This window comes from Vipera ursinii, assembly GCF_947247035.1.
Source record: "Vipera ursinii genome assembly, chromosome: 5".
Classification (NCBI taxonomy): domain Eukaryota; kingdom Metazoa; phylum Chordata; class Lepidosauria; order Squamata; family Viperidae; genus Vipera; species Vipera ursinii.
Window position 1 is genome coordinate 79,679,693 of NC_139518.1, and position 27,591 is coordinate 79,707,283.

The 27,591-nt window shown below is 43.0% G+C and overlaps 1 protein-coding gene across 1 annotated transcript in view; it reads left to right on the forward strand.

Moving 5' to 3' along the window:
- The window catches only part of MICU1 (mitochondrial calcium uptake 1), a 175,706-nt gene that overhangs the window by 43,604 nt on the left and 104,511 nt on the right, over nt 1–27,591 (forward strand). The window contains exons 3-5 of the mRNA XM_083364802.1: nt 19,919–20,099; nt 24,057–24,219; nt 27,200–27,243. Coding sequence (XP_083220928.1) covers nt 19,919–20,099; nt 24,057–24,219; nt 27,200–27,243 — 388 coding nt within the window. The remainder of the gene's footprint in view (nt 1–19,918; nt 20,100–24,056; nt 24,220–27,199; nt 27,244–27,591) is intronic.

Below are 27,591 nucleotides of genomic sequence, written 5' to 3' on the forward strand. Positions count from 1 at the left end.
CAAGGACCGATGGAAGACGGGGTGCACGCGCAGGGAACGTGGCAGAGTTAAATGATAGGCGACCGGGTTGATGACGGCCTCGACTGGGAACGGTCCAAGGTAACGGTGGTCCAGCTTCCTCGCCGGCCGAGTGGATGGTAGGTTCCTGGTGGACAGCCAGACCCGATCCCCCACCGATAATGGAGGCGTATCCCTTCTCGACCGATCGGCGAACCTCTTGTAGTCGGCCTTGGCCTTCTCCAGCTGCCGTCGCACCAACCGATGGATCGCCTGTAACTCCGCCATGAATTCGTTCGCTGCCGGCTCCGGTGAGTCCACGGGAGAAAGGGGGAAAAACCGGGGGTGATAACCCACGTTGGCCAAGAACGGTGTCATCTGCGTGGAGGTGTGCTGCGAGTTGTTAAAGGCAAACTCGGCTATGGCCAAATAGTCCACCCAATTGTCCTGCTGCAGGTTAACGTAGCAGCGCAGATACTGCTCTAAGATGCCGATGACCTTCTCGGTACCCCCATCGGTCTGAGGATGATGCGCGGACGAGAGGCAAACCTTAATGTCCAACGCCCGCATCAACTCCTGCCAGAAGCGGGCTGTAAACTGGGCCCCCCTATCGGAGACGACTCTATCGGGAAGGCCGTGCAGCCGGAACACCTGTTGGATGAACATGCGACTAGTGGCGCGAGCTGACGGTAAGCCGCGACAGGGGATGAAGTGCGCCATCTTGGTCAACATGTCCACCACCACAAACACTGTCGTGAAGCCGGAGGATGGGGGTAGATCCGTCAGAAAGTCCATGGACACAGCCCCCCAGGGTCTCTTGGGCGTTGGCAAAGGCTGCAGTAAACCAGGCGGGGCCCCTGTCGCTGACTTGGCCTGCCTGCATGGGACGCAGGAGGTGACATAAGACTGGACATCGTGTCGGACTCGGGGCCACCAGAATGTACGGGAGACCAGGTTCAGAGTCTTGAACAGGCCAAAATGCCCCGCAGCCGGGTTATCATGACATTGGCTGAGGACGAGTCCCCTGAGTGGCCCTCCTGGAACATAGAGCCGGTCACGATAATACAGGAGTCCATCCGTGACCGACCAAGGCGAATCTGGCCCCACCTCTTCCTTCCGCTGAGCCACCCACGCCTCCTGCTGCTGCGCCTCCCGGATCCGAGCCCGTATATCCACCGGCTCCCGCACCGCAGCAAAAGACTCGACGGGGATCACTGTCCTGGGCGGAAGCTTGTCTTCCACTCGGGTGTACTCGGGCTTCCTGGACAGAGCATCCGCTCTCTGGTTGTGCCCGCTTGGTATGTACCGCACCCGGAAGTCAAACCTCGCAAAGAAGAGGGACCACCGGATCTGGCGTTGGTTCAAATTCCGAGCGGTCTGCAGGCTTTCCAGATTCTTGTGGTCCGTCCGGACCTCGATTTGATGCCGCGCCCCCTCCAGATGATGCCTCCAAGCCTCGAACGCCGCCTTGATGGCCAGCAGCTCCTTCTCCCAGATGGTATAGTTGCGCTCCGAGGGATTCAATTTCCGAGAGTGATACGCGCAAGGGAAAAGGGTACCGTTGGGCGTCGCTGCCTGGAGTAACACGGCCCCAATGGCAATGTCGGAGGCGTCCGCCTCCACGACAAACGGCCGTTGCGGGTCAGGATGCTTCAAGATGGGCTCCTTCATGAAGGCGTCCTTCAAAGCTTGGAACGCCTGTTGTTCGGGGGCGTTCCACTGGAACCGAGTCTTCTTCTGCAGGAGCCGGGTGAGGGGGGCTGTCAAGGCAGCAAAGCCAGGGATGAATGTCCGATAGTAGTTGGCAAATCCAAGAAGTCGCTGAACATCCTTCACGCGACGCGGGGGTTGCCAACTCTGCAACGACTCAACTTTACTCGGTTCCATGGCGATGCCCTCAGGAGAAATGCGGTGACCCAAGAAATCAATGGTCACCTGGTAGAACTGGCACTTCTCCAACTTGGCAAACAGCCGATGTTTCCGGAGGCGCTGCAGGACCTGACGGAGATGCTGATGATGCGCTTCACGCGACGGGGAGTAAATCAGGATGTCGTCCAGGTAAATCACGACAAACTGGTCCAACAGATCCCGAAAGATGTCATTCATAAAATGCTGAAACACAGCGGGGGCGTTGGTCAGGCCAAACGGCATCACCGTGTACTCGAAATGTCCATAGCGAGTACCAAACGCCGTCTTCCACTCATCACCCGGCCGAACCCTGACGAGGTTGTAAGCTCCACGCAGGTCCAGTTTCGTGAAGATCTTAGCCTTCCGGAGTCGGTCCAAGAACTCGGGGATGAGGGGCAGCGGGTAGCGGTTACGCACCGTGATAGCGTTGAGTTTCCGGTAGTCACAGCAAAGCCGTAACTCGCCCGACTTCTTTTTGACGAAGAGCACGGGCGCAGACACTGGCGAGGACGAGGGCCGGATGAAACCACGAGCCAAATTCTTTGTCAGGAAGTCCCGCAATGCAGCCAACTCGGGCTCCGACATGGAGTACAAACGCCCCACTGGGAGAGGCGCATCAGGGACTAGGTCAATGGAGCAGTCGTAGGGCCTGTGCGGGGGTAATTGGTCCGCCTCTGACTCGCTGAACACGTCAGCAAAGTCAGACAGTTCGGGAGGCAAGGAAACCCCTGGGGAACCCTCCACCTGGCCGGCACAGATATGGCGGGTGTGGTCCACGCACTGCAAACTTGGGAAGGTGACCAAGTTCTGAGACCAATAGATCTGTGGATCATGCGCCCGGAGCCACGCCAGTCCCAAGACCACGGGGAAGTGCAGTTCCGAAGTGACGTAGAACTGAATGGCCTCCACATGGGTACTGATGGCCATACACACGGGTTGCGTGGCGGCCGTAATAGGCCCGGACAGGAGCACTCGACCATCGATGGTCTCCACAAGCATGGGCGGATCCACTGGACACTGGGGAACAGCCCATTTGGCCACAAAGGCCGAATCCATAAAGTTAGTGGTAGCCCCAGAGTCAATTAAAGCATGGACCGGAATCCCCTCTGGCTTGCCAGGAAGGATCAGACGTGCCTCCAAAATCAAATGCCGTGAAGGTTCACAGGCACCGTCGGAACGGCATCGCTCGGCGTGGTCGTTGTGGGTCGCCCGATCTTTCACACCGTCTAGATCGGGCTCGGGCCGTTTCCCGACAGCAAAGCAGGGGACTTTCTCAGGGCCGGCTTGGTCACTGATGCCCGCTGACGCTTCTTTGGACAAGAAGCAGCCAAATGTCCAGGGTCCCCACAGTGAAAACACAACCCCTCCGATCGTTGTCTGTCTATTTCCGTCACCGATAGACGGGACCTGGCGGCACCCAGCTCCATTGGCTCCTCCCTCTGGACTGGGGGCTCACGCACAACAGGGGCGGCAGGGGTCTGTGGGGTGGCACGGCGACTCTTTCGCTGCTGCAACCGGGCATCGATCCGCAGACAAAGATGGATCAGCCCATTCAGATCTGAGGGAATGTCCACGCGGGCCAGCTCATCCAACATCTCCTCTGACAAGCCATCCTGAAAGGCATCCACGAGCGCAGCCTCATTCCAGGCGGAATCCTGGCTAAGCAGCCGGAAATCGCTGATATAGGCCTGTAGAGGGCGCTGACCCTGCCTCAAAGCTTTCAGGCGTCGGGTGGCAGTCTGCGCCTTAATCGGGTCCTCGTACATGAGGCGCATATGGTCATAAAAGCCCCCAAAGTTATCCAACAAAGGGCTAGGCTGTGCCAACAGAGGCGTGCCCCAACGAGCTGCATCTCCCGACAGAAGGCTCAACATGAATCCCACCTTATCTCGGTCAGTGGGGAAATCAGCTGCTCTCACGCTGATATAAAGCTGGCATTGTCCCAGGAAGGCAGGAAACAGTTCTGGTTTACCAGCAAATTTATCCGGCATAGCTATCTGACATTTCCTCCTGGGTGGGGGGGCAGCATGTACCTGAGCCTGCAGTTGTGCCACCTGAGTGGCCAGCAAGGTGAGTTGCTGGTTGAGCTGGGCATTCTCGGCAAGAAGCTGCTCCATCGTAGTAATAAGGTGTGGGTGGCTCAAAGCAAACTGTTCTGAACCAGCCCTCTTCTGGCCTTGTAAAGGCAAACCCCTATTTAGGAAGAAGAGACTGGAGAGCTTCCAAGGCTAAAAGGCATCTGCCAAGATTTAATTACGCAGTTAACAAAAACACAAGAGCTTATCTTCTCAAGCGGAAAAGTTGCTTTCAGCAACCAACCCCTCCCCAAACACTCCTTTTATAGAGAGCTCAGGGCGTGGTCTCCCTGTGCCTCCTCCCGAGGAGTCTCACAGCCTTTCTTTGTTTGTTCCTGCTCGACTGCCTCCTGCGTCGGGCGTCCTTGAACAGGGCCAGCTGTGGGTCATCTTCCTCCGCACTATCGGGCTCACGCAGCTGAGAAGAGGTCCCCGGCTGAGGGCTCTGCAAAGCCTCCAAATCATCATCAGCCGGTTCGTTTCCCTCCTCCCCCACATCTGAGTCATCCGATACATCGGAGCCGGCTGTCGGACCCACAGGCTGGCCCTGAGTCACAACAGCTGTAGGGCTTCATAGAACCGGTCAATTTCATCCTCTTCAGCACTGGTGGTTGGGGCATAGACTTGGACTACTGTGATATTGAATGGTTTGCCTTGGATTCGAACTGAGATCATTCTGTCATTTTGAGGATTGTATCCCAGTATTGCTTTTCCTACTCTTTTATTGACTATGAAGGCTACTCCATTTCTTCTGAAGGATTCTTGCCCACAGTAGTATACCTAATGGTCATCTGAATTAAATTCACCCATTCCTGTCCATTTTAGTTCGCTGATACCTAAGATGTCAGTGTTCAGTCTTGTCATCTCTTGTTTGACCACGTCCAGCTTTCCTTGATTCATGGATCTTACATTCCAGGTTCCTATGGAGAAAAAATCTTTACAGCATCGGACTTTCCTTTCACCACCAGACACATCCACAACTGAGCGTCCTTTCGGCTTTGGCCCAGTCGCTTCATTCTTTCTGGCGCTACTAGTACTAGCCCTCTGCTCTTCCCCAGTAGCATATTGGACGCCTTCCGACCTGAGGGGCTCATCTTCCAGCGTCATATCGTTTTGCCTTTTGGTACTGTCCGTAGGGTTTTCATGGCAAAGATACTGGAGTGGTTTGCCATTTCCTTCTCCAGTGGATCACGTTTTGTCAGAACTCTCTGCTATGACCTGTCCGTCTTGGGTGGCCCTGCACGGCATAGCTCATAGCTTCATTGAATTACGCAAGCCCCTTCGCCACGACAAGGCAATAATCCATGAAGGGGAGAGGTTCTTAAACAGTGACAAATATCAACCCTACAGCTGAGACCAAAATCAGTTTTCAATGCTTTCCAGAACCTCAAGAGAGAGAGGCAGTACTGTCCTTATCTCTTGAGGGGTGATGTTGTTCCGGAGGGTAGGGTCCACAACAGGAAAGACACAAGAGTGCAATATTTAAGGGGGGGGGTTGTTTCCCTGGAGTCCATCCACTCTGCTAGAACGCACTGAGGAGGCAGAATCCTACTTTTTCTTGTACTTTCCTTGAATTTTTGCACTGTCGTATTAAATAGTAACCCAGCTGAGATGTGTGACATAATAAGGTGGTAAACCACTTTCATCTTGGAAAAAATGAATGCACTTTGAAAGAAGTGGAGTGGAAATTGGTTTTAGTAAAAACAGGCTGAGTTTATTGTTTTTTTCCTCTATGGCAGTTTAGTTTGTTCCTAGACTTGAAGGCAATGATATTTACAGAATTTAGAGATAGTTACATATTATTAGAATTATATCCCGCCTTTATTTTGCATAAACTCACATAATGCTCTTTCCTCATGTTTTCCCACAACAATTATCCTGCGAGGGGATTTGGCTGAGTGAGACTGACTGACACAAAGTCCCCTTAGCTTTCGTACCTAAGGGAGGACTAGAACTCACGATCTCCCGGTTTCTTGCTCAGCTCCTAAACTGATTCCCATCATATTAAAATGAACGTGTACTACTGGGTTGGATTTCACCCTTCCAAGTAATTACTAAGGAGATGCGTGCTTTGTCCTACAACTTAAAAAGGACTGAATTAAGGATATAATCTAAGAGGGGGGAAGGTTTATGTTGCTGTGTTTGAAATTCAGCTGGGTTTAAGTTTGTTTCCTTTCTTTTGGGGAACGATCAGTGGTGGGATTTAGCTGGTTCACAACCAGTTTGGCAGAACCGGTAGCTAATTTTTTGTTGCCCAGGCCCAGAACGAACTTCCGGAAGTGGCATCCACACAGAGAACCGGTTGTTCACATATTTGAATCTCGCCACTGGGAAGGATTACTATAATCAAGACATGCAGCCTTAATTCTTTTTTCCCCCCTTGGTATCTAGCTTATAGTGTGATTTATGTAGGAGAAGACCAGGCAAAGCTGGGGAGGTAGAGTGGAGTTAAGCACATCATCAGCTTAGTATCCTTATGTTGCTACAAACAATCCAAGTCCAAACCCTCCTGAATTCTGTTGGTCCTTTTCTGGAGCCAATTTAGTGTTGAACTTTAGTTGACTAGATTTTGTCTATAGGCTTGAATAAATATTCTGTGCTGCAGTCTAATGGATAGTCCTGATTCTTTGTACCTGAGAGTTTAGCTTTTACCTAAGATGGCATAGGAGTTCTTGCCTGGTCCTGAGGTCAAGCTGTCTTCTGATGCCTATGATTAATTGTGATTTGAGGTGACCTGAGCCTCTTGCCTATCTTTTGTTTGGCTTGCCTCTTTCTTAGCTCAAGCTTTCCTCCTTTTGGCATCATAGATAAGCAGCAGTACTGAAGGGGGCTACTAATAACCACCCTCTAGGCATGAATAGGAAGTCAGCTTGGTGTGATGGCTAAGACATTAGCCTAGAAACCAGGAAACTAGGGAGTTCTAGTCCTGCCATAAGCACAAAGCCAACTGGGTGACTTTGGGCAGGTCACTTTCTTTCAGTTGTAAGAAGGAGGCAATGAGAAAACCACTACCTCTGGCGTGCCTAATAGACTTGAAAAATAATATTTAGGGGCATGGTTGTCTGAACATAAGCAACTACATAAAGCACTACAGGTATTTATTAATTGCTAAATATTGGCTCTTCTCTTTTGCTTAGAGAGAAATCCTTCTAATGGGTCACTGCCTTCTCAGTCTCTTGGGAAGCTGTGCTGAGTGATCACTTGGACTAGAAAACTCTTTACACAGCATGATTCTTGGTTCTAGAACAAATCAGGGAGAAAACAAATCACTGTATGATGTATTTAAATGCTGTATGAAAGAGTTTAAATCCTTGACATTGAAAAACAGTGCCGTTGAAATGGAGACCCTCATTTTAATTCTTCAAAACGCATATTTTACTCAGAGTTACCTGGAAGTCCAGTCATGGCAGCTGAATGTCTTTTCTTATTGGTTTGAAATGCTTATCCAGGTAGCTTCTTCAGTCTGAGCAAGTTAGTTAAGGGAACCCCATATTTGTCCTCCTGGATGGTTTTTGGATGGATAGGCTTGTTAGGTGAGTAGACAGAGAGTTATTAAGGGTTCCTGCTCCTAAATCTTCTCTCAGATGGGTCATTAAGTGGGACCTCCCTGGTGAAGCTGTGAAGTGGTCTTGATCTTGCTGGGACCTGATGCAAGAGCAGCATAACTTCCAGACAAGGGCTTCTCATGTGTATCTGTGTATGTACATTAAGCTTTATGCAACTATTTCAATAAAGCATCACCATATTTCACTGTAATCCTCTGTACACAATCCATCTCTATTAGCAACTTGTTTATAAGTCACGAGTAACAACATCAGGTCTTCAGTCTGCTGACACCTGGGCTCATAAATTTATCCCTGCAATGTTGAAAGACTGGACTTCTAGCAACAAAAAAGGGGCCTAGGGAATCAATTTTGATTGTGCAGTTGCAAATTCCATGTGGTAGGCAGATATAATTCAAAAGAATCTAAACATCAAAACATCTATATCTTGTTTCAAGGTCAAATTAACATACGCAATTACTTTTCCCCCAAAACAGAATAGCTTTAAAATGATGCAAAAATGCAGTGTTTAACAAAGTATTATTCTCCCTATGTTCCTAATAACATTACTTTTCTATATGAAAGCTCCATTATATTCCATTATTTACAAATGACCCATTAAGTCTGAATTGTTGTTGGTTTTTTTTTTCTCTTGTTAAATTGGATAACTATTCACTTCCAATGAATTAAGTACCGTAATTTTGAAGCTGAAAATGCCACTTGTCCAGATCACAGTGCCAGTAAATGTTGTAGTTGTATATACTGCCAGTGCTGCCAATGGACAGTGGGATTTATCTAATAACATAGAAAATGATTAAAAATCATCATCATCATCATCATAATAATACGAAGAAGAAGAAGAAGAAGAAGAAGAAGAAGAAGAAGAAGAAGAAGAAGAAGAAGAAGAAGAAGAAGAAGAAGAAGAAGAAGAAGAAAGGGACCTTGGAGGTCATCTAGTCCAACCCCCTGCTCAGGCAGGAAACCTTATACCATTTCAGGCAAATGGCTGTCCAGTCTCTTCTTAAAAACCTCCAGTGTTATCATCAATACTTGTCTAAAGTAAAAATCCCAGCATCCAGCCGAATCTTCCAGATTTTAAAATGTATTCCTACAGAACGTCCTACCTAGCTTAATATACAAGGCAAAACAGTTTTTAATAAATTTCCAAAAGATTAACATAATAGTCTTTGCTAAACCATACAAGAAACTTCAGTGTAATAAAAGAGCAGGAGATTAAGCAAAAAAATTTTTAAATATTGAGATGTGGTCTTTCAGAGTCAGTCATAGGATATAGGTAGTCCTTGTTTAACAATGCTAATTGGGACTGGAAACTCCATTATTAAGTGACATGATTGTAAGTAAAAAAAAAAATAACCCACATGACTGTCACTTAGGCAGTCCTGGTTGCTATCATTAAATAAGGACCATGTTGCTCATTAAGTGAGGACATCACATGACTGCAATTTTCAACTTCCTGCCTACTTTCCCAGTTTCTAGTGGAAAACTGACCAGGAAGGTCACAAATTGGGATCACATGACTGCAGGGATGTTGTGATGGTCATAAGTATGATGTCCAGGTTGTAACTACCTTCAGTGCTGTCATCAAGTAACTACCTTCAGTGCTGTCATAAAATCAAATATAAAACAAGTAATCATTAAGCCAGGATCAGCTGTTCACTAGTTGTCTCAATGGGTCTTTGGGGACTTAAGAACAGAGGGATAGTTTCAAGATCATATGAAGTGATAATACCACTTTACACTGTGCCGGTAAGGCCACATTTGGAATACTGCATCTATTTATGCTCATCAGTTCTATTTTTAATGATACAAAATAGAATGATGAATTGATGGTGCAATGCATCTGCAATATAGAAATAAATTGTAAAGTTATTTTATGTAAAGTCTAAAGAGTGCAGAGAAGAGCAACGAAGACAATAAGAGGTCTGGATGCTAAATTGTACAATGAATTATTGAAGGAACTAGGTTTGCCTTATTTATTTATTTATTTATTTAATTAGATTTATATACCGCCCTATTCCCGAATTACTCAGGGCGGTTTACAGGGCAGCATAAAATACAATATAAAAGATAATATCAAATTAAAATAAATTAATTAAGTCCAAAAATTAAAACAATATTTAAAAAGCTAAAACCCCTTCAGTCCAGGCCTGATAGATTGAAAAGCCAGGTTTTCAGGTCCCGGCGAAATGAACGCAGATCGGGGGCGGTCTGGAGTTCCACAGGTAAATCATTCCAAAGGGCAGGCGCGCCCACAGAGAACGCTCTTCCCCTGGGAATAACCTGCCGGCATTCCTTAACCGGCGGTATCCTGAGAAGGCCCTCCCTGTGGGAGCGCACGGGACGAAGGGAGCTGGATGCCGGCAGCAGGTGTTCCCTCAGATAACCCGTACCCAAGCCATTAATTTAATTTAATTTTAATTTATTGAGATTTCTATACCGCCCTTCTCCCTAAGGGACTCAGGGCGGTTCACAGGGCATATATAAATAACAATACAAAAATTAAAAAACAATTAAATCAATGCCCAAGTTAAAACAAGAATGATAAAACAAGCCTATAAAAACCCATATACCCCCATCAGGCCAGACCCGCTAGTTCAAATAAATGGGTCTTCAACCCACGACGGAAGGATCGGAGGTCTGATGCCGTCCGGAGCTCAACCGGCAGTTGGTTCCATAATGCCGGAGCACCCACAGAGAAGGCCCTCCCCCTGGGGGCCACCAGTCGACATTCCTTGACCGGAGGCACCCTGAGGAGGCCCTCTCTGTGGGCACGCACAGGGCGGAGGGGAGTCGACGCCGGCAGCAGGTGGTCCTCGAGGTATCGCGGACCCATGCCATGTAGGGACTTAAAGATCATAACCAAAACCTTGAACCTTACCCGGAAGACAACTGGTAACCAATGCAGCTCACAGAGCAAAGGTGTAACATGGGAGTACCGGGAAACTCCCAAGACAACTCTCGCAGCCGCATTCTGTACCAGTTGGAGCCTCCGAGTAGTCTTCAAGGGAAGCCCCATGTAGAGAGCATTACAGTAGTCTAGGCGAGAGGTCACGAGCGCATGAGTGACCGTACATAAGGCCTCCCGGTCCAGATAGGGCCGCAACTGGCGCACCAGGCAAACCTGGGCAAAAGCCCCCATTAAGGGCTTTATAGGTCATCACCAGCACCTTGAATCTCACCCGGAGGGCAACCGGAAGCCAATGCAGCTCGCGGAGTAGAGGTGTTACATGGGAGTATCGGGAAACCCCCATCACAACTCGCGCAGCCGCATTCTGCACCAGTTGAAGCCTCTGAATGGTCCTCAAGGGCAGCCCCATGTAGAGAGTGTTGCAGTAGTCTACAACAAAGGGAAGGACTAGGGATGATATAATAGCTGACTTGAGGGCCTGTCACAGAGAAGAGTGGGGTTGATCTCCATAGCACTTGAGGGCAGGATAAGAAATAACAAGTGAAAGATGATTAAAAAGAGATTTCAACCTACAACTATGGAGAAATTTCCTGACAGTGAGAACAATTAATTGATTTGCCTCTCCTGCTTGAGAAAGGGATTGGATTAGAAAATCTGCCTTCCAACCTCTCTATTCTATGTTGTAAGTTTTTTATTTCCCACAGAACAAAGCAGAATTGTATCTCTGCAGCTCTAAAGCTATTTAGAGTGAAATCCTTGGCTCAGTTACTTAATGGATCCCAGATAGGTCCTTGTCCTAACTATAGGCTGTTGGAAATTGTATATAAGTTTATAAAAGTAGTGCTTCAAGCTCCAAAATGCATATCTGAGGTAATTCTGAGCCTAGACAGTGGTCATATGAGGATTGAGGTAAGAGCCCTGGTATTAATTTTCAGTTATTGGCTTAAATGCCATTTTTTTCCTTCATGATCAAGGTATCTCCCCTGCCAGGTAACTTGGATTGACTCCAGTTGGATTGACTCCATTTCATTTATTCAATAAATTCCAGTCCCCTTGGATGCAAATGATCTTATGGGAGGAAAATTATATCGCTCTTCCTTGATTTCCTACATTTCATCCAATTTGCTCAACCTAAGAAAATTATCAGCAAAAGACTCATAGATACTGAATTAGTGAGGCCTCATTGCAAAATCTACGTTAAGTATGGTTTAAATCACTCTGGAGGGAAAACAGCTAATTACAACCATTCAATGATTTTCCCATTTCAGCAAAATGATTTCAATTCAGTAGGTTGTCTTCTGTACTTTTACATGGGAGATTTAGTGAAGTTTCTACAGCTAGTTTTACTCAATAGAGTTCAGTTAAATTCATTCTCCATGGTGCTGTTTTTAGCACAACAGTTGTGACTGTGTTCAACTAATTTCTGGTCTACACGAGTAACATGGCTATATTGCTCCATCAATTCTTGGTCATGTATGACTGAACTATTAATTGTAACTTATCAGTATTTTATTAGACTTTAGAGCACAATTTATTTCTATACATATTACTGATTTATAGCACCATCAATTCAGCATCTACCGGTAGTTTAAAACTTCCTATACAAGTAGTCCTCGACTTATGACCACAATGGAGCCCAATATCATTGTTGCTAAGTGAGACATTTGTTAAGTGAGTTTTGCCTCGTTTTACAAATTTTCTTGAAACAGTTGTTAAGTGAATCACTGCACTTGTTAAGTTAGTAACACGGTTGTTAAGTGAATCTGGCTTCCCCAGTGACTTAGCCTGTCAGAAGGTTGCAAAAGATGATCATGCAATCCCAGGACACTGCAAGTGTCATAAGTGTGAGTCAGTTGCTGAGCATCTGAACTTTGATCATGTGACCATGGGGATGCTGTAACGGTCTTAAGTGTGAAAAACATCAAGAGTCACTTTTTTCAGTGCTGCTGTAACTTCAAACAGTTACTAAATGAACTGTTGCAAGTTGAGGACTACCTATATAATGAAATGTATGGGGGGTATTTTTCCCCTTAGCTAATTCTAGGTTTTACTTTCAATGTTGCTGCTTTATTTTATTTATATCTAAGTACATTGTGTAGGAATTTTGTTGTTGGAGAGGAATACCACTGATAGCCAAGAAAACAAACAAGTGAATCATAACAAGAAATCATTCCAGAGTTCTCACTTGAGACACAAATGACTAGGTTTATATTGTTGTATTTTGAACACATCGTATGAAGACTCAACTACTTTGAGAAGTCTATAATGCTGGGAAAAGTGGAAAGAAAGAGGATGATAGTGGGACGATCTTGATAATAGGCGTGATAGAGGCACTGTTGAATGACCTGATGGGCCAGTTGGTGAACAGAGCATTCTGGAGATCTTTCAGCAAATCGGTTGAAATTGATTTGATGGTACATAATCAATCTCTGTCAGTTTATGTTGTACTTTAAGCAATATTAGTGTCAACCTCCGGCTCAAGTATCAAAACAAAGTCCAGGATTTCTTTCATTTCTGAAGATCTTACTGGTTTATTGTCTAGATAACATAGGTGAAGGAAAACTAACTCTAAATGTCAAGTTCAAAACACATTTTCGTGGGTCTGACAATTATTGCTTCTCAGCCGACCAACAAACTTGGGGGGAGGGAAAGGGATTGGAATGCAGACTTCAAAAGATCAAGAAAGCTGTGAGACCCAAGGACAACTTACCAGCCGGACCCAGAGACACTTTCTCATAACAATATCATTCCACCTAATTGGACAACATGACCTGACCAAGGAGGAGGAGGGGAAATTCTATACTTTTACTATATGGGATTGGGTGGGGTTTTGCTAGAGCTGGTTTTGCTTGCGTGCATGCTGAAATGATGTATTCAGTAAAATTTTACATTAAGAACCTTGACATTAAAAACCCAAGACATCTAACCAAAGCATATAACAATGCCATTCCCAGCCAAACCTCCCAGGTGTTGAAGTAGTTAATGTAAACATCTCGTTCTTTTGAGAACCTTCTTCTATCTTGTGTTGTGATTCAGTGTCAGCCTGTGCTCCCAGCATCTGAGTCCGATGAATCTGAGGAGGAAGAGGAGGGGTTTGGAGAGCCTTTGGTGTCAGAGGGAGGCTCTGATACACTGCAGGACTCTCAGCCTGGCCCCTCCAGTCATGTTCCTCATGAGGCTCAGCTGTGTGAGTATGAGGTGTCGGACTTAGATGAGTCACAGCTGAATCTGTTCAGAGACGCTAGAAGCAGAAGGCAATCCAGCAGAGCAGAGCAGAGAAAATCAATGAGGCAACTCAGTGAGAGGAGGAGAAGGCAGTGAGAAGCCACACCTTGGGACTGATAATAAAAGGGGAAGGTGTGGGCGGGGCTGGTTGCTGAAGGCAACCGTTTGGAGACATTCTAAGAGAATTCTGGTCTGTTCTTGCTACTTCTTTTTAACTCTTGTTTGTTGACTCTTGTTTGATATTTTGATTCATTTATTGAAGGAAATATTCTGTTGCTTTTTTGTTTGAACTGTAAATAAATTTGGGTTGGGTTTTTCCTGCCTATTGACTGTAAAAAGGAAAAAGGGGTTGTCCCTGACACACAAACAGGGCTGGTCATAGGCTGGAACAGAACATCTTCTTTCCCACGGTTAGAACCAGTGGTGGGACTCAAATACCTGAACAAGCAGTTCTCTGCGTGGATGTCACTTCTGGAAGTCCGATCTGAGCCAGGGTGGCCTCCCAGGCCCAGAATGGCGCACTGGAAGTGCTTGGGTGCCACTTTTAGAAATCCATTCTGAGCTTCGGAGGCCTGGGGGAGGCCTCCCAGGCTCAGAATGGACTTCCGGAAGTGGTGTCCACGCACTTCTGGCAGTCTGTTCTGGGCCTTGCGAAAAAGGGCTAGGACATTAGCTGGTTTGCCGAAGTTAACAAAAAATTGGCCACCAACTCTACCAAACCGGTGAGAAGCAGCTGATTAGAACCACTGGTTAGAATGTCCTCGAAAAGTTTCCATACATCTGTGTTTCAACAAACATCTGCAGAACTGGAGAGGTTTCGTTTCTCTTACTAACCTATCCAAAGCTTCATCTCTCCCACCCCTTTACTCTAATGACAAGATGAAAACAATAAGGCATGTAGCTGTCAAGTTGTCACTCTTGACAATTAGATTTTGGTGAATGTTCTACAGCACAATACTGAAGATTCTATCACTTTGTATAAATGCTATTTGTGCACTCTGTTATTATAACTCAACTTGGCTCACTTTATTTTATAGTGGGAGATATAAGGTGGATTTTGGTACAGAAGATCAGCTGGACTAAGCTTTAGGTAGAACCACAATTTGATGTTGTTTTTGACAGCATTCAGTATTCATATCCATATAGGAACTAATTGTGGTCTTTTAAATGCTCACTTCTTTCTTAATTAGCATTTAAATTATCATGCTTCTTCTTTTTGCTGCACCAGTTTAACAAAACCACTTTCTTTGGAATCAAGTATAGGTTCATTGCAACCCGAGCCATATCTACTCAGAAGTAAAACCTATTGTGTTGTTAAGAGTTACTCCCAAAAAACTCAAGATAAGATTGTAACAGTGTAGCTTCGGTTTAATTACACTTTCCTGGGATTTAATAGAATTTGTTTTCAGAATGTTGTGCAATGAATTTCATTCAATAACCAGGGAACGAATATTAATGCTATTCAGCAAAAGCGTCGCCCATTTTAAAGATGCATATGATGTGTTGCTGTGTTATCATGAGCTGCATCAGTTAATTTGCATTCATCACAATGCTTTTGTATTTTAAAGGCCATTGGCAGCATTTCTAGTACCTCCCTTGGGTTTCCAACTTTACCTTAGTACTTTCAAGTCTGTCACATAGAATATCTGTCAAAGGATTATCAGAAGTTAGCAAAGTCAGAACTGCGCATCTTATTTCCATCCCCTTCTTCCTTTTGAGGGTATATCCCACTTTTTCAGTTCTTCTGTCTTAAATGAATACAGAATTTAAATGTACCGTATGTTCTGGCGTATAAGATGACTTTTTAACCCATGAAAATCTTCTCAAAAGTCAGGGGTTGTCTTATACGCCGGGTGCTGAAACTTTAGGGACAGGGCTGGCTGGAAAACCTGGAGCGGATCTCCCATTTGGTCTGCGCAGGGAAAGCGGGACCAATTGGAGAAGAAGCTGCAGTCTGTGATTTTTTACAGGTTGGGGTCTGGGCGTCTTTCCTTCTAAAGTTGAAGAGCAGCTGCAGTCTATCCCAACTTGAAAGGCAGGTGGGGAATGCAGCAGTCAGAGCAGCTGCTTAGCTCTAAGGACACATTTGACTCAGGAACTGGGCAGGCTGGCTGAAAAACCTGGAGCGGATCTCCCATTTGGAAAGCTTTAGAGTGAATTAGGAAAAGTTTAATCCACTTGCACTGTTTTATATTTACATGTTTGATGACAAACAGCCTTATGTTTATAAGTGACAGTTTTCCTACTAAGTACCTGTATGTCATAAGCATTTGAATTAAAATTACCATATTAAAATCAAATCTGATATTTTTAATTTTTTATTTGGTGTGCGTTGGAAGAGGGGTAGTCTTATACGGCGAGTATAGCCCAAATCCTATAATTTAACAGGAAATGTAGGGGGTCGTCTTATACTCCCAGTCGTCTTATACGCCGGAAAATACAGTATGTACTTTTCCAGTGGGGAAGGTGATACTTTTAAAAGGATTGAGCTTGAGCTTTATGTTTCTGGATGACTTTATGACTTTCTTGTGATCCTTCGGACTCAAACTATATCCACTTATTACACTGTAATACAGGTAGCCCTCAAATTAGAACCACAGCTGGGTTCAGAATTACTACTTGCTAAGTTGTTAAATGAGTCACAGCCAATTTTATGACCTTTTTGCCATGGTTGTTAAGCAAATCACTGTAGTTAAGTGAGTCATACGGTTGTTAAGCAAATCTAGCTTCCCCTATTGACTACTTCTAGGTGGAAAGGTTGCAAAATGCCGATCACATAACCCCAGGATGCTGCTCTCATCATAAATACATGCCAATTACCAACTGGTTGAATTTTGGTCACGTGACTAGAGGGATGCTGCCGTGCTTGCAGATTGCAAGGAGCAGTTGTCACTTTTTTCAGTGCCGTTGTAACTTTGAACAACCATTAAACAAATAGCTGTAAGTCAAGGACGACTTATAATAATTCAGTATGGGTTTATATACGTTATTGTTGCCATTTTTTTTCAGTGGAATAGGAACTCACCCAAATCTGATCCTTTTGTAAATGTCTTTAAAGAAATCAAAGTTGATTTCGTGGCAGAGGTGAAAAGTGCTGAAACATGTCTCCTTGACTTTCAATTTCTTTTTGATCAGTTATTTTATTCTTTTAAGATTTTTTTAAAAAAATCAGTGTGTAGGTTTGTCTACTAAATACCTAATTTTGGGTGTGTCGGTGGTGGGTGGGTGGGGGACAGTTTGATAGCACTGTAGCTGTCAACTGCCTCAGTAAATTTGATTCTTGACCACATCCCAGAATTGTTTCTCTTTTATTTGCTTCTATTCTCTCACCTGTTCTGTAACATTACTGTCACTAGGGTGAAGGGATGTCCCCAACATTTACTTCTGAGTCTGAATATCATCATCCACAGGAATTTTGTGGAGATATCTTTCTTTCTCAATTAGCTTACTCTGTGCCCTGAATTTGAAGTGCTATCTCTCAAGAGTTCCTGCTTTTGTTCTCTCTATTGTTCGTAGGTAGCAAATTATTTTCCACTGGTTATTTCCCCTATATTTATGTCTTCTAAAATCAGAGACCTCATTTTCTCCATTGGCTTCTAACATCAGCCTTTAAACAGGTATCTAGGATGGGCTTTTCAAAATATTATTTGCATATGTAAATAGTAAAACAGAAGAACATCTATTGCATTTTGCCAATCATTCGCCATTGCCTAGATTTAGTCCAACTTCAATTAGATCAGTTAATAATAATCAAAACAATTAATAAAATAGTAATCAAAATAACAGTTAACCTACACTGTTGTTGTTAGCTGCAAAGTCGTGTCCGACCCATCGCGACCCTATGGACAACGTTCCTCCAGGCCTTCCTGTCCTCTACCATCTTCTGGAGTCCATTTAAGCTCACGCCTACTGCTTCAGTGACTCCATCCAGCCACCTCATTCTCTGTCGTCCCCTTCTTCTCTTGCCCTCAATTTTTCCCAGCATTAGGCTCTTCTCCAGTGAGTCCTTCCTTCTCATTAGGTGGCCAAAGTATTTGAGTTTTAGCTTCAGGATCTGGCCTTCTAAAGAGCAGTCAGGGTTGATCTCCTCTAGGACTGATTGGTTTGATCACCTTGCAGTCCAAGGGACTCGCAGGAGTCTTCTCCAGCACCATAGTTCAAAGGCCTCAATTCTTTGGCGCTCAGCCTTTCTTATGGTCCAGCTTTCACTGCCATACATTGCAACTGGGAAGACCATAGCCTTGACTATACGCACTTTTGTTGACAGGGTGATGTCTCTGCTTTTTAGTGTGCTGTCTAGATTTGCCATGGCTTTCCTCCCCAGGAGCAAGCGTTTTTTAATTTCTTGGCTACAGTCCCCATCTGCAGTGATCTTGGAGCCCAGGAAAATAAAATCTGTCACCTACACTAGAGTGGTTAAAATAACCCTGCCAGGTTATTTTAAGATTATATTTGCAGCTTTTGTTCATGTACCTAAACATTTAGAGTGAACTATTCAAATTACATAGATACATTCAGCTATTGCTATTGTATGCTGCTATTTTTGCAGCAAATGTCTGTTGTGTTTTGTTAAATAAACAGTGACCTATTTCAGCAGTTACGTTTGGACATTGCTTATTGTTCATAAATGTCCAGATGCTAAGGCAACACACAGTTTCCATGCTTGACCTTTTCTTCCCTTTAGTACTTCCTTCATTATTGAATTCCTTGCTTGAATTAAGCCCAACTGGTGCATTACATGAGAACCAAGGAATTTTCATGTAACTCAAACCAGAATTTGTATTATTACTATGCATATCCTTGGAAAGAAGTCCTTCACAACTTACAGGAGCTTAGACAAAGCACATTTCTTGAAGCAATTAAAGCAGTTGCATCTTTTTCCAGACTCATTTAACTGCTTCATAAATTCAACTACTTATAAATGCTTCATAAGCAACTGGGGGCAGGTTACAAAACAGCTGTGCAAGCTTCTGGAAAGGTGTAGAAGTTTGGCTGTTGATAGCAAACCCAAGTGAAGCCTTTGAAACAGGCCCTTTGCAAGAATTTCTGTTACGTGGGTGAAACATCTGTCTTCAAAGCGTTAAAATAGCCATGTCCTTTGAAAGCTGACCTTGTGCTTGGCACCAGCAAAGGAAAACATATGCAGGTAGAGACAGCTGAGAATAGCAGTGTGAAGCTTGCAATCACAGTACTGTTTTAGCACTTTTGGGGGGAAAAGGTGTTTTCTCTGGGACAGAGTGGATTTGATTTAAATCATAATTTTTAAAGAACAACTGTCATCTCTGTCCCGCAGCGGTTCCTCCTCTGCACCGCTGTTGACTCACCGACAGTCCCATTCACTTAAGTGGGACGGCTGGTGATGCAGCAGTGACAAAAAGGTGAGGGACGTGGAGGGTAGCAGATGAATGGATGCCCGCTAACAGGCGCTGCCATGATGGATCTGAAATGACAGGTGCTCTTTAAATGTAAGGACTCATTCTGGTTGGTAGTTAGAATCTTTAATATTATTATTTGCAAACAAAATGAAGATTTCCTAGTTAGAATAATAAGGTGTCTGGTTAGTAAAGCAGCGATATCAGAACTGATTTTAGGTTAATAGGTTAATCACACATAGTTGGAGCACCACTCAAATTCTTTTATTTAATTAAAACACTTAGAGCCTGGTACAGATGCATTTATCTTCTCACAATCATACAGTTTGTAGCGTACATAGATTTGCAAAACAATGGGATAAAGGAATACTCCTGAACTTTGTTTTATGATTTATCTCACGGTTACCGTGAAATTGTGTGAATGCATCAATGCAGTGCATGTTATCTCAGCTTGCAGAGCTTGGATTCATCTGAATGAGTTTACCAAAAATATAAATAAATATTGCAGAATATACAGCCTCATGCTACATAACTAAGCTCCATTTCTTGCTGAATAAACTAAATTATTAATGTATCTTAAATAGAAAACTATCTTTAGATAAATTTTTACTCCAAAAGCATTTTATTAAAATTAATTTGATAAAAATAAAAAAAAATCCGATTCAAATAAAAAAAGTCTTTTTTATTTTATTTTATTTTTTAAATCATCAATCATCATCAATTATTATGCTCTGGGATAATGTGCTTTATAAATCACCTGTTTTGAATAGTTTGCACAATTAAAGATGAGGTCATTCATTTCTCCTTAAATGTTTTCTTATGGGCATTTTAAATAATCAGATGAACTTTCCTCCCTGATTTTTATCTTAGAGCCAGTGCAGAAGCATCGTCTTCCGTGAATCATGAGGTGCCCACCACCATGGATGAGAAAATGAGAAACAGAGAAGTGACGAATGAAGGGAGTGATGAGGAGAAAGCTCTAGAGGCCAATAATGTTTCTCAGGCAGAAGGAAAGAAGAAAAAGCAGCGTTCTGGATTTCGAGACCGTAAGGTATGCCTTTATTAAACTGGGTTTATTTGAATTAGTGGTCAAGAGAAACCTTTCCTCAGGCCATTTATCTTTATTTTTTTATATCATGCCTTAATTATGTTTACAAATAACTCAAGGTGACAAACACCTGGTGCTTTAACCTCTAATAATCCCACAAATATTTTTAAGAATGACAAGGATAGAAATGAATGGTTTAAGCAAGGATGCAAGTCAGATGAATTATTTTTCATACATGTAGATAGAATTTGGTTTTTTTTTCTGAGAGAATTGTGATGTCATTTAGGCCATGAAGTCTAAACCTTTGCTCAGTGCAGGGAATTAAATAATTTTTGCACAAATGGCTGTCTAATGAGAGGAAGTCCACCACCTGTTTGGGTAATTGATTCCACCATGAAATGTGTTGTATTATTAAGGATTTCCCCCTCCCCCAGTATTTAATTTAATTATTTAATTTATTCTGTCTTCTTCATTCTGGGATCATAAAAACCTTGAGTTTCCTCATGTGCTATCCTTTTTGAAAATTAAGATGGAATATGATAGCCAGCTCAGAGCTAAATATGCCCTTGTATATCTTTTCATGGGATTTAATTCTAGTTACCTAATCACCCTTGCTGCCCTTCTCTGAACATTTTCCAATTTGTCAGAATTGTTAAAACATGTTGTCTAAAACTGGACATACTATTGATAGTGAGATCTAAGCAGTATTATGATTTCCTGTGATCTGGAAAATATATTTCTTTTAATGCAGGCAAAAATTGCTCTTAACTTTTTTGTAGCCACCTCACATTGCTGTGTCACATTTAGATTGCAATTAACTGCTTACTATACTATGGTTTTTGACAAGAACTATTATTAAACTAGGAGTCTCTGTCCTCTGACTCTACACTTAACCATCATTGTCTTTACAGTACATTCCAGAAACTTGCCAAGTATCAGGATAGAACTAACGAGTTCCTGTTTTTGTCCTTTTTGAAAATTGGGAGAATTTTCTCCTCCAATCATTTGGCCTTTCAGTAGTTATTCAAGATTTTGTAAAAGTAATATACAAATGTTCAACAACATCAACAACAACCTTATTGCCACTCTGAATGTACACCAAGTGGCATACATCAGAATGAAATTTCGTTGCATGCAGCTCTCAAAGGGTCACCACCTCCAATATACACTCCTTGTTCGTTGCCAGCTCAGGTTTCAGATCGTCCATTTTAGTCTCTAGGGAGCGAATGATGGCAAACAGGGCAGATGGAAACAGAGCTCCATGTGGATTAGCCCTCAAATTAGCTTGTATTCCTGCACGATAACCTCGCCTCCTCTCCTTTTTCTGATCCTGTCTCTTCCACCTTTTCCTTAAAGGGGCCTCGCCACTAACTCCTCCAAAAGCCTCTCTCTCTTCCTCTGGGCCTGCCGACAGCCTCATCCAGGTCCTTCACTCCATAAACCCCGGGACCTCTCGTCCTCTGCCTCCTTTCGAAACAGCCCTGATTTGCAATAGAATCCGTCACTGGGCCAGCAGTCAGATCTCGCTGCCGGCAGAACAATTTCAAATAGCGCCAACGACTTTTAACGGTCTCACCAACCGTTCCGAAACAGCTAGAAACTCGCCATGCCAGCAAAGATTGTCGGTCGCATGTTACCTTAGTTCCACCACATTGCTCAAACACATTAAAACCTTCCTGATCATGTGGCCTATATCCCTTAATATCCCTCCCCAAACTTTTCACCTAAATGTTTGGGCCATCATGCAGTCTTTTAGTACTATAAGATATAGGCTCTGGGAATTTCAATTCATTTAGGGTAAATAGGCACTCATGGCATGGGTCCGGATTACCTACGGCAACACCTGCGGCCGGCGTCAACTTCCCTCCGTCCAGTGCGCTCCCACAGAGAGGGCCTCCTCAGGGTGCCTCCGATCAAAGAATGTCGATTGGTGTCCCCCAGGGGGAGAGCGTTCTCTGTGGGCACGCCAGACCTGTGGAACCGCTTGCCGGTCGAGCTCCGGATGGCCCCCGACCTTCGCTCCTTCCGGCGCGATCTCAAAACCTTCTTTTTTGAACAAGCTGGCCTGGTCTGATGGGATGGGGTTGGGTTTTATAAATTGGTTTTAACTTTTAATATGTACTAATTTATTACGGGCATTGTTGTTTAAATACTTTTTAATTTTTATATCTTGTTTTTTATTATGTATTGCCCTGTTCACTGCCCTGAGTCCTTCGGGAGAAGGGCGGTATACAAATTTAATAATAATAATAATAATAATAATAATAATAATAATAATAATAATTATTATTATTATTTGTATCAACCTCAAATTTCAATCCTGTCCCTTCTTAGAAGGGAACGAGGGTTTGGGCTTGAGGGTGAAGGAAGCATATGGGAGCATATATAGTTTGTTTCATTAGGCAGTTGAGAGCCATGTCACGGAGGAGAAAAAAGTCTTTTCTGGAAGTCTACAAGTGATCTCTTATTCATTTGTTCCCATTGAAATGATTCTCTCTAAGTATGTGTGGATGACTTGCAAGATTGTGCTAATTTAGCCTTACAAGAAAGTAGAATTTGTTCATCTAATTCTCTTTCCTGTCTGGTTTACCTGGGAAGGCTGACATCAATCTTGCAAGCCTGAAAGTGCAAACTTTCCTCTGCCACTTTTAACTGCTGGATCCATTAGGGTGGGTCCGCCCTATGTTTCTTTCCCCGACTGTTAAGCCACTGGGGTTTCCTGCCTCTTTTCCCTGATTGTATCCTAGGCAGCAGCTGTTCCCTCCTTTCCCAAAGATCACAGAGATAGTAGTCGTCAACCAATGTTATTACGACTAAGGAGTTATTTTGTCTAATCATTTCCAGATCAAATTATTCTGATCTCAGCAGTATGTCTCCAATTAGCTTATCAAAAGTAAAGTCATGGAAAATCTGGCAGAGGAGATTGTGGGTTGCTTGGATAAGTCTCCCCAAGCATGCAACCTCCCATAGCTTCTCTGCACTCGTGGTGTGTCTCACCAGCAACCCACAGACTCTTGTGCATCCTCCCCAAGCCCCACTGGACTCACACCGTGCTTATCCTGCCACTTGTGCACCCTTCTGCACCTTGCCAAGCCTGGTTGCGCTCATGCTACACCTCATCTTTCCTCACCTGGCAGCAGCCACCCGAAACCTCACGCTGTATCGGAGATGACCAGGCTGAGCACAAGTGCAGAGTCAACTGGGTCACCATTTTGGAGTTGCTACGCTTCCACTACAGACCCAACTCCAACTCCCTGTGAATTCTGTTGACTCTTATTTAGCGCCAATTTGCTTTGACTGTTACTCGATCAGATTCTTAGCAGGAAATAAGCTCATAGTCCTTTTGAACTCTGTCCTGGCTCCTAGTTTCTTGCCCTTGATATGCTGCAACTTGAAGGTTGCAGATATTCATCTGTATCCCCAACTATAGGGGTTAGAAACTATCTGGTCCCTCTTCCACGCTCATAAACATTTGCTTTAGGATTTTCTTGCATTTTTTTTCCTTTTATGGTTATTGTATCATACGCTGGTCTTTTATTGTGTTTGATCTTGGACTGCGAATACATTTTGTTTGATCGGAATGAGGCAGAGGAATTAAACTGTGATGGTATTATTGGAAAAGCTTCACTCGCAAAGTAGGACTGATTGTCATTTTTATTTCAGTGCCAATTTTAACTGCATTCTCCCAATTATTTCTTCATTATGGTGCTGGTTTGCTGTCTGCTCTGTTGTTTTTATGCTTAATTTGTTTTTATTTTTTCAGAATGTTCCACTATTTCAGGACTGAAACCTAATTTGGCTTTTGTGTCTCTTGCACTCTGTCTAGAGGGTAGATTCAAAATACTGATAGATAAATAGATCCTCAGTTTGGGCCATTAGATAGAATTATATATTTATGTCAAAAAATGGCTAAGCTGTTGGAATTTAGAAACTTTTCACTTCCAGTATTATTCTTTTTAGGTGATGGAATATGAAAACAGGATCCGAGCTTACTCTACTCCAGATAAAATCTTTCGATACTTTGCCACATTGAAAATCATCAATGAGCATGGAGAGTCGGAAGTATTCATGACCCCACAAGATTTTGTGCGATCTATAACACCAAATGAAAAGCAACCAGAAAGTAAGTTGCCTTAGATATTGTGATGGAAAATAGAAGCTGCTAGGCATACCAGTAATCTTGGTTATTTCCTTCGTTGGAAAAGCTAATTGATGCACTTAGATTGATTTCCTTTAGTTGTGCTATTTTATGCCAGGGACCATTTTTCAGCTTCTCCCACCTCATTTTTAATGTTCTCCAGCACATGGTTTTAAACAATTACTGAGATAATCTTTAGTAATGGACTGAAACAGCCATTTAAACGTTTTTATTGCAGTTAAGATCTAGTCAACATGTTATAAAAATGATGTGCGTAATTGGCACATTAGTTAGTTTTTTTATTAAGGTACATGACTTTTCGTGAGCATGAAGCTTTATAACAGCTTTCTCCAGCTTAGTATCTGCCGTATTTGTTAGACTGTCATTCCCATTATCTGCAAATGGTCTTGTGGTAGACAGCTATAACAGAGGTCCCCAACTTTTTGGGCACCAAGGACTGGTTCCATGGAGAGAGGTTTTTCTGAGGACCAGAGGAAGCGTGGTTTTGTGTGCTGTCTGCATCCCACAGATGGGGCTTTTCTTGTTTGTGTGGACTGGTTACTGGCATGCTGCGGCTCAGTAGTGGTCCACGGATCGGGGATTGGGGACCCCTGAGCTATGATAGAGATATACATCAGTATGAATCAATCCACTGCAGGACAAAGGTCTTCATTGAAGCTCAGACTAAACTATGGTGCAATGCAGCACAGTATCATATTATATAGTCCAGTATTGCATTTTGAGCATCCATTCCCACCCACCTTTCCAAAATTGTTTTTTTTTCCTGTTTACTGCATAAATTAATAATTGTCCCAGTTGTATGAATAGTTGAATTTATTGTGATTTTTAGTCTACAGAAATGTGGCAAACACATGTCAAAATGATCCTTCCATGATCATTCATCACAAAGTAGATCAATTTGCATATTTTGGACTACTAATTCCTGTTGTGCTGGCTAATGATTGCAACGAAGTGTTTCATTTATTAAATCCTGTAACAGTATTGTTGATTTTCTTTATCAACTTAGCATTATTTGTAAAATCATTGTTTTGGAAAGGGACCATGGAGAGGTTTTAGATCATCCCCTATGAAGGGAATCCATATATGATCCCAGACCAAATAGCTATTCTATTTGAAAGTCTTTGAACAACGGCCCCCAATCTTTTGGGCACCAGGGACTGGTTCCGTGGAAAGAGGTTTTTCCACAGACCAGAGTGGGTGTGGTTTCATGCGCTGCCTGCATCCCATGCATGGGGCTTTACTTGTTTGCACGGACCGGTTTCTGGCATGCTGTGGACTGGTGCCGGTTCACAGACCAGGGGTTGGGGACCTCTGTCTTTGAGAATGGAGCAGCAGACCGTTCTACTTTTTAGTTGTTCTCGCAATCAGGAAATTCCACCTTATTTTGGGTTTTGCATCCCCCTCTGAAAAGTTTCCACATGGTGCCCCTTATCTTATTTTTGGGAATTATGGAGAATACAACTGTACCCTCTTTCTGCGATAGCCCTTCAAGAAATTTGAAGGCTTCTATCTTGGTGATCTTTTCTTCCGTAGGCTAAACATACCAAGTTCTTGTGCCAATGAGAAAGTATCTATTCATATATTAGTTCACTGTTATGGATATTGCTTTTAAATGATTGGCATCAATTACCACTAGATAAAAAGCATGGCTTTCCTTAGAAAAATATAGAAGGAGGCTCAAAAAATATTGTCCTAGGGTTGCTGATATTACTGTTTTATTTTTTTTATATTGTCTATCAAGTTGTCTTGGTTTTATTCTTTTAATGATAATTAGTGAAATGTTTACTATTACATATAAGATGCATAACAGTAAACATTTCCTATATGCCAGCCATCCCTTCACAGAGCTGTGAAGGAATGACTGGCATGTATATATATTTAAACTAAGAAATTATCTTTAATTCAAGGTATTATATGTAGATTATGCTTATAGTTTTTCTTTAAAGAGAATTTATTGGTTGTAAAACACATGATTTCTTTCTATGGGAAAAATCTAACCCATTTCCCAAAATCTTATTCCCAAGCAAAACTTCAAGAAGTGAAGAAAACTTCAAGAAGTATATATTCTACTTAAAGAACTAAACTTAAAAAAGTGTTTCCTCTACTTCAGGGGTGTCAAACTGTCGGCCCGCGAGCCAGATGCATCATAGCAAAACTGCGCCCATCCCATTGCCGGCAATGGCAAAAAAGTGACGTTGCAAGCTTGACACCCCTGCTCTACTTCAGTGTTTCTCAACTGTGGCCGCTTGAAGATGTGTGGACTTCAACTCCCAGAATACCACAATCAGCCATGCTGACTGTGGAATTCTGGGAGTTGAAGTCCACACATCTTCAAGGAGCCAAGTTTGAAAAACCCTGCTCCATACTTCCATTGAGCAAAGCATTTTGTAATCTCTTAATGACAACTAGTGTTTACTATGTAAAAGGAAGGACACCGTTTTTTTCTGTACAGGCCAGACTTTCTGAAACATTAATTCCATCCAACAGTGCTGTTTCCAGCTACATGATTAATGGTTATAGTAGCTGGGAGAGGACAGGAGTGCAATTGAGGTAACGTAGTGAATCAGAGAAAAAAAACATACCTAGCTGCAGGTAAAAGATGATAGTGGTATTTATTTATTTATTTAATTTAATTTTTATACTGCCCTTCTCCCGAAGGACTCAGGGCGGTGTACAGGGCAATACAATAAAATACAATATATAAAAGTTTAAAAAGTATTGTTAGGAGGAGGAGTAATTAAAGACAAAGGTTTATTATACAAACCTGTAAAAGATGTTACTAGATTAAAAAAAAATTAACCCACTACTATCCAGTAAGATTACTTTCCTGTGTTTTCCATGTTTGATTTGATGGTTAACGCTTAAGTGATGCATTTTCTTTAAAGAAACTGCCAAAATGTCATTTTCAAAATATGCTAATAAACCTGTTTGGTTTTATTCCCAGATTTAGGTCTGGATCAATTTGTGGTGAAACGCTACGATGGAAAGGTGAGATTTCTAAATCCTTGGATGCATCTTAATTGTATTTCTAACAATGGTGGGATGAGGAGGGGGATGGAGAGAGGGAAATACGTCTTTTCCCCCCCCTATTCTACGTATAATATAAGTAAAGGCCTGTCATTTTTCAAGCAGACACTATTCTTTTGAATGCAACTACATCTAAATTCTAAGGAGCTTTTCTACTGTCTCTTGCGAAGCACTAGAGGCAACATCATGTTTCAAAGTAAAAAAAAAATGGCTTGCTTTTCTGCTATTTGTGCTGTGTCATTGCAGCAAAATTGGTACTCCACTTTCCTCTTCATTATAAGTTCACATATACGAATTTTCAGGAATTTA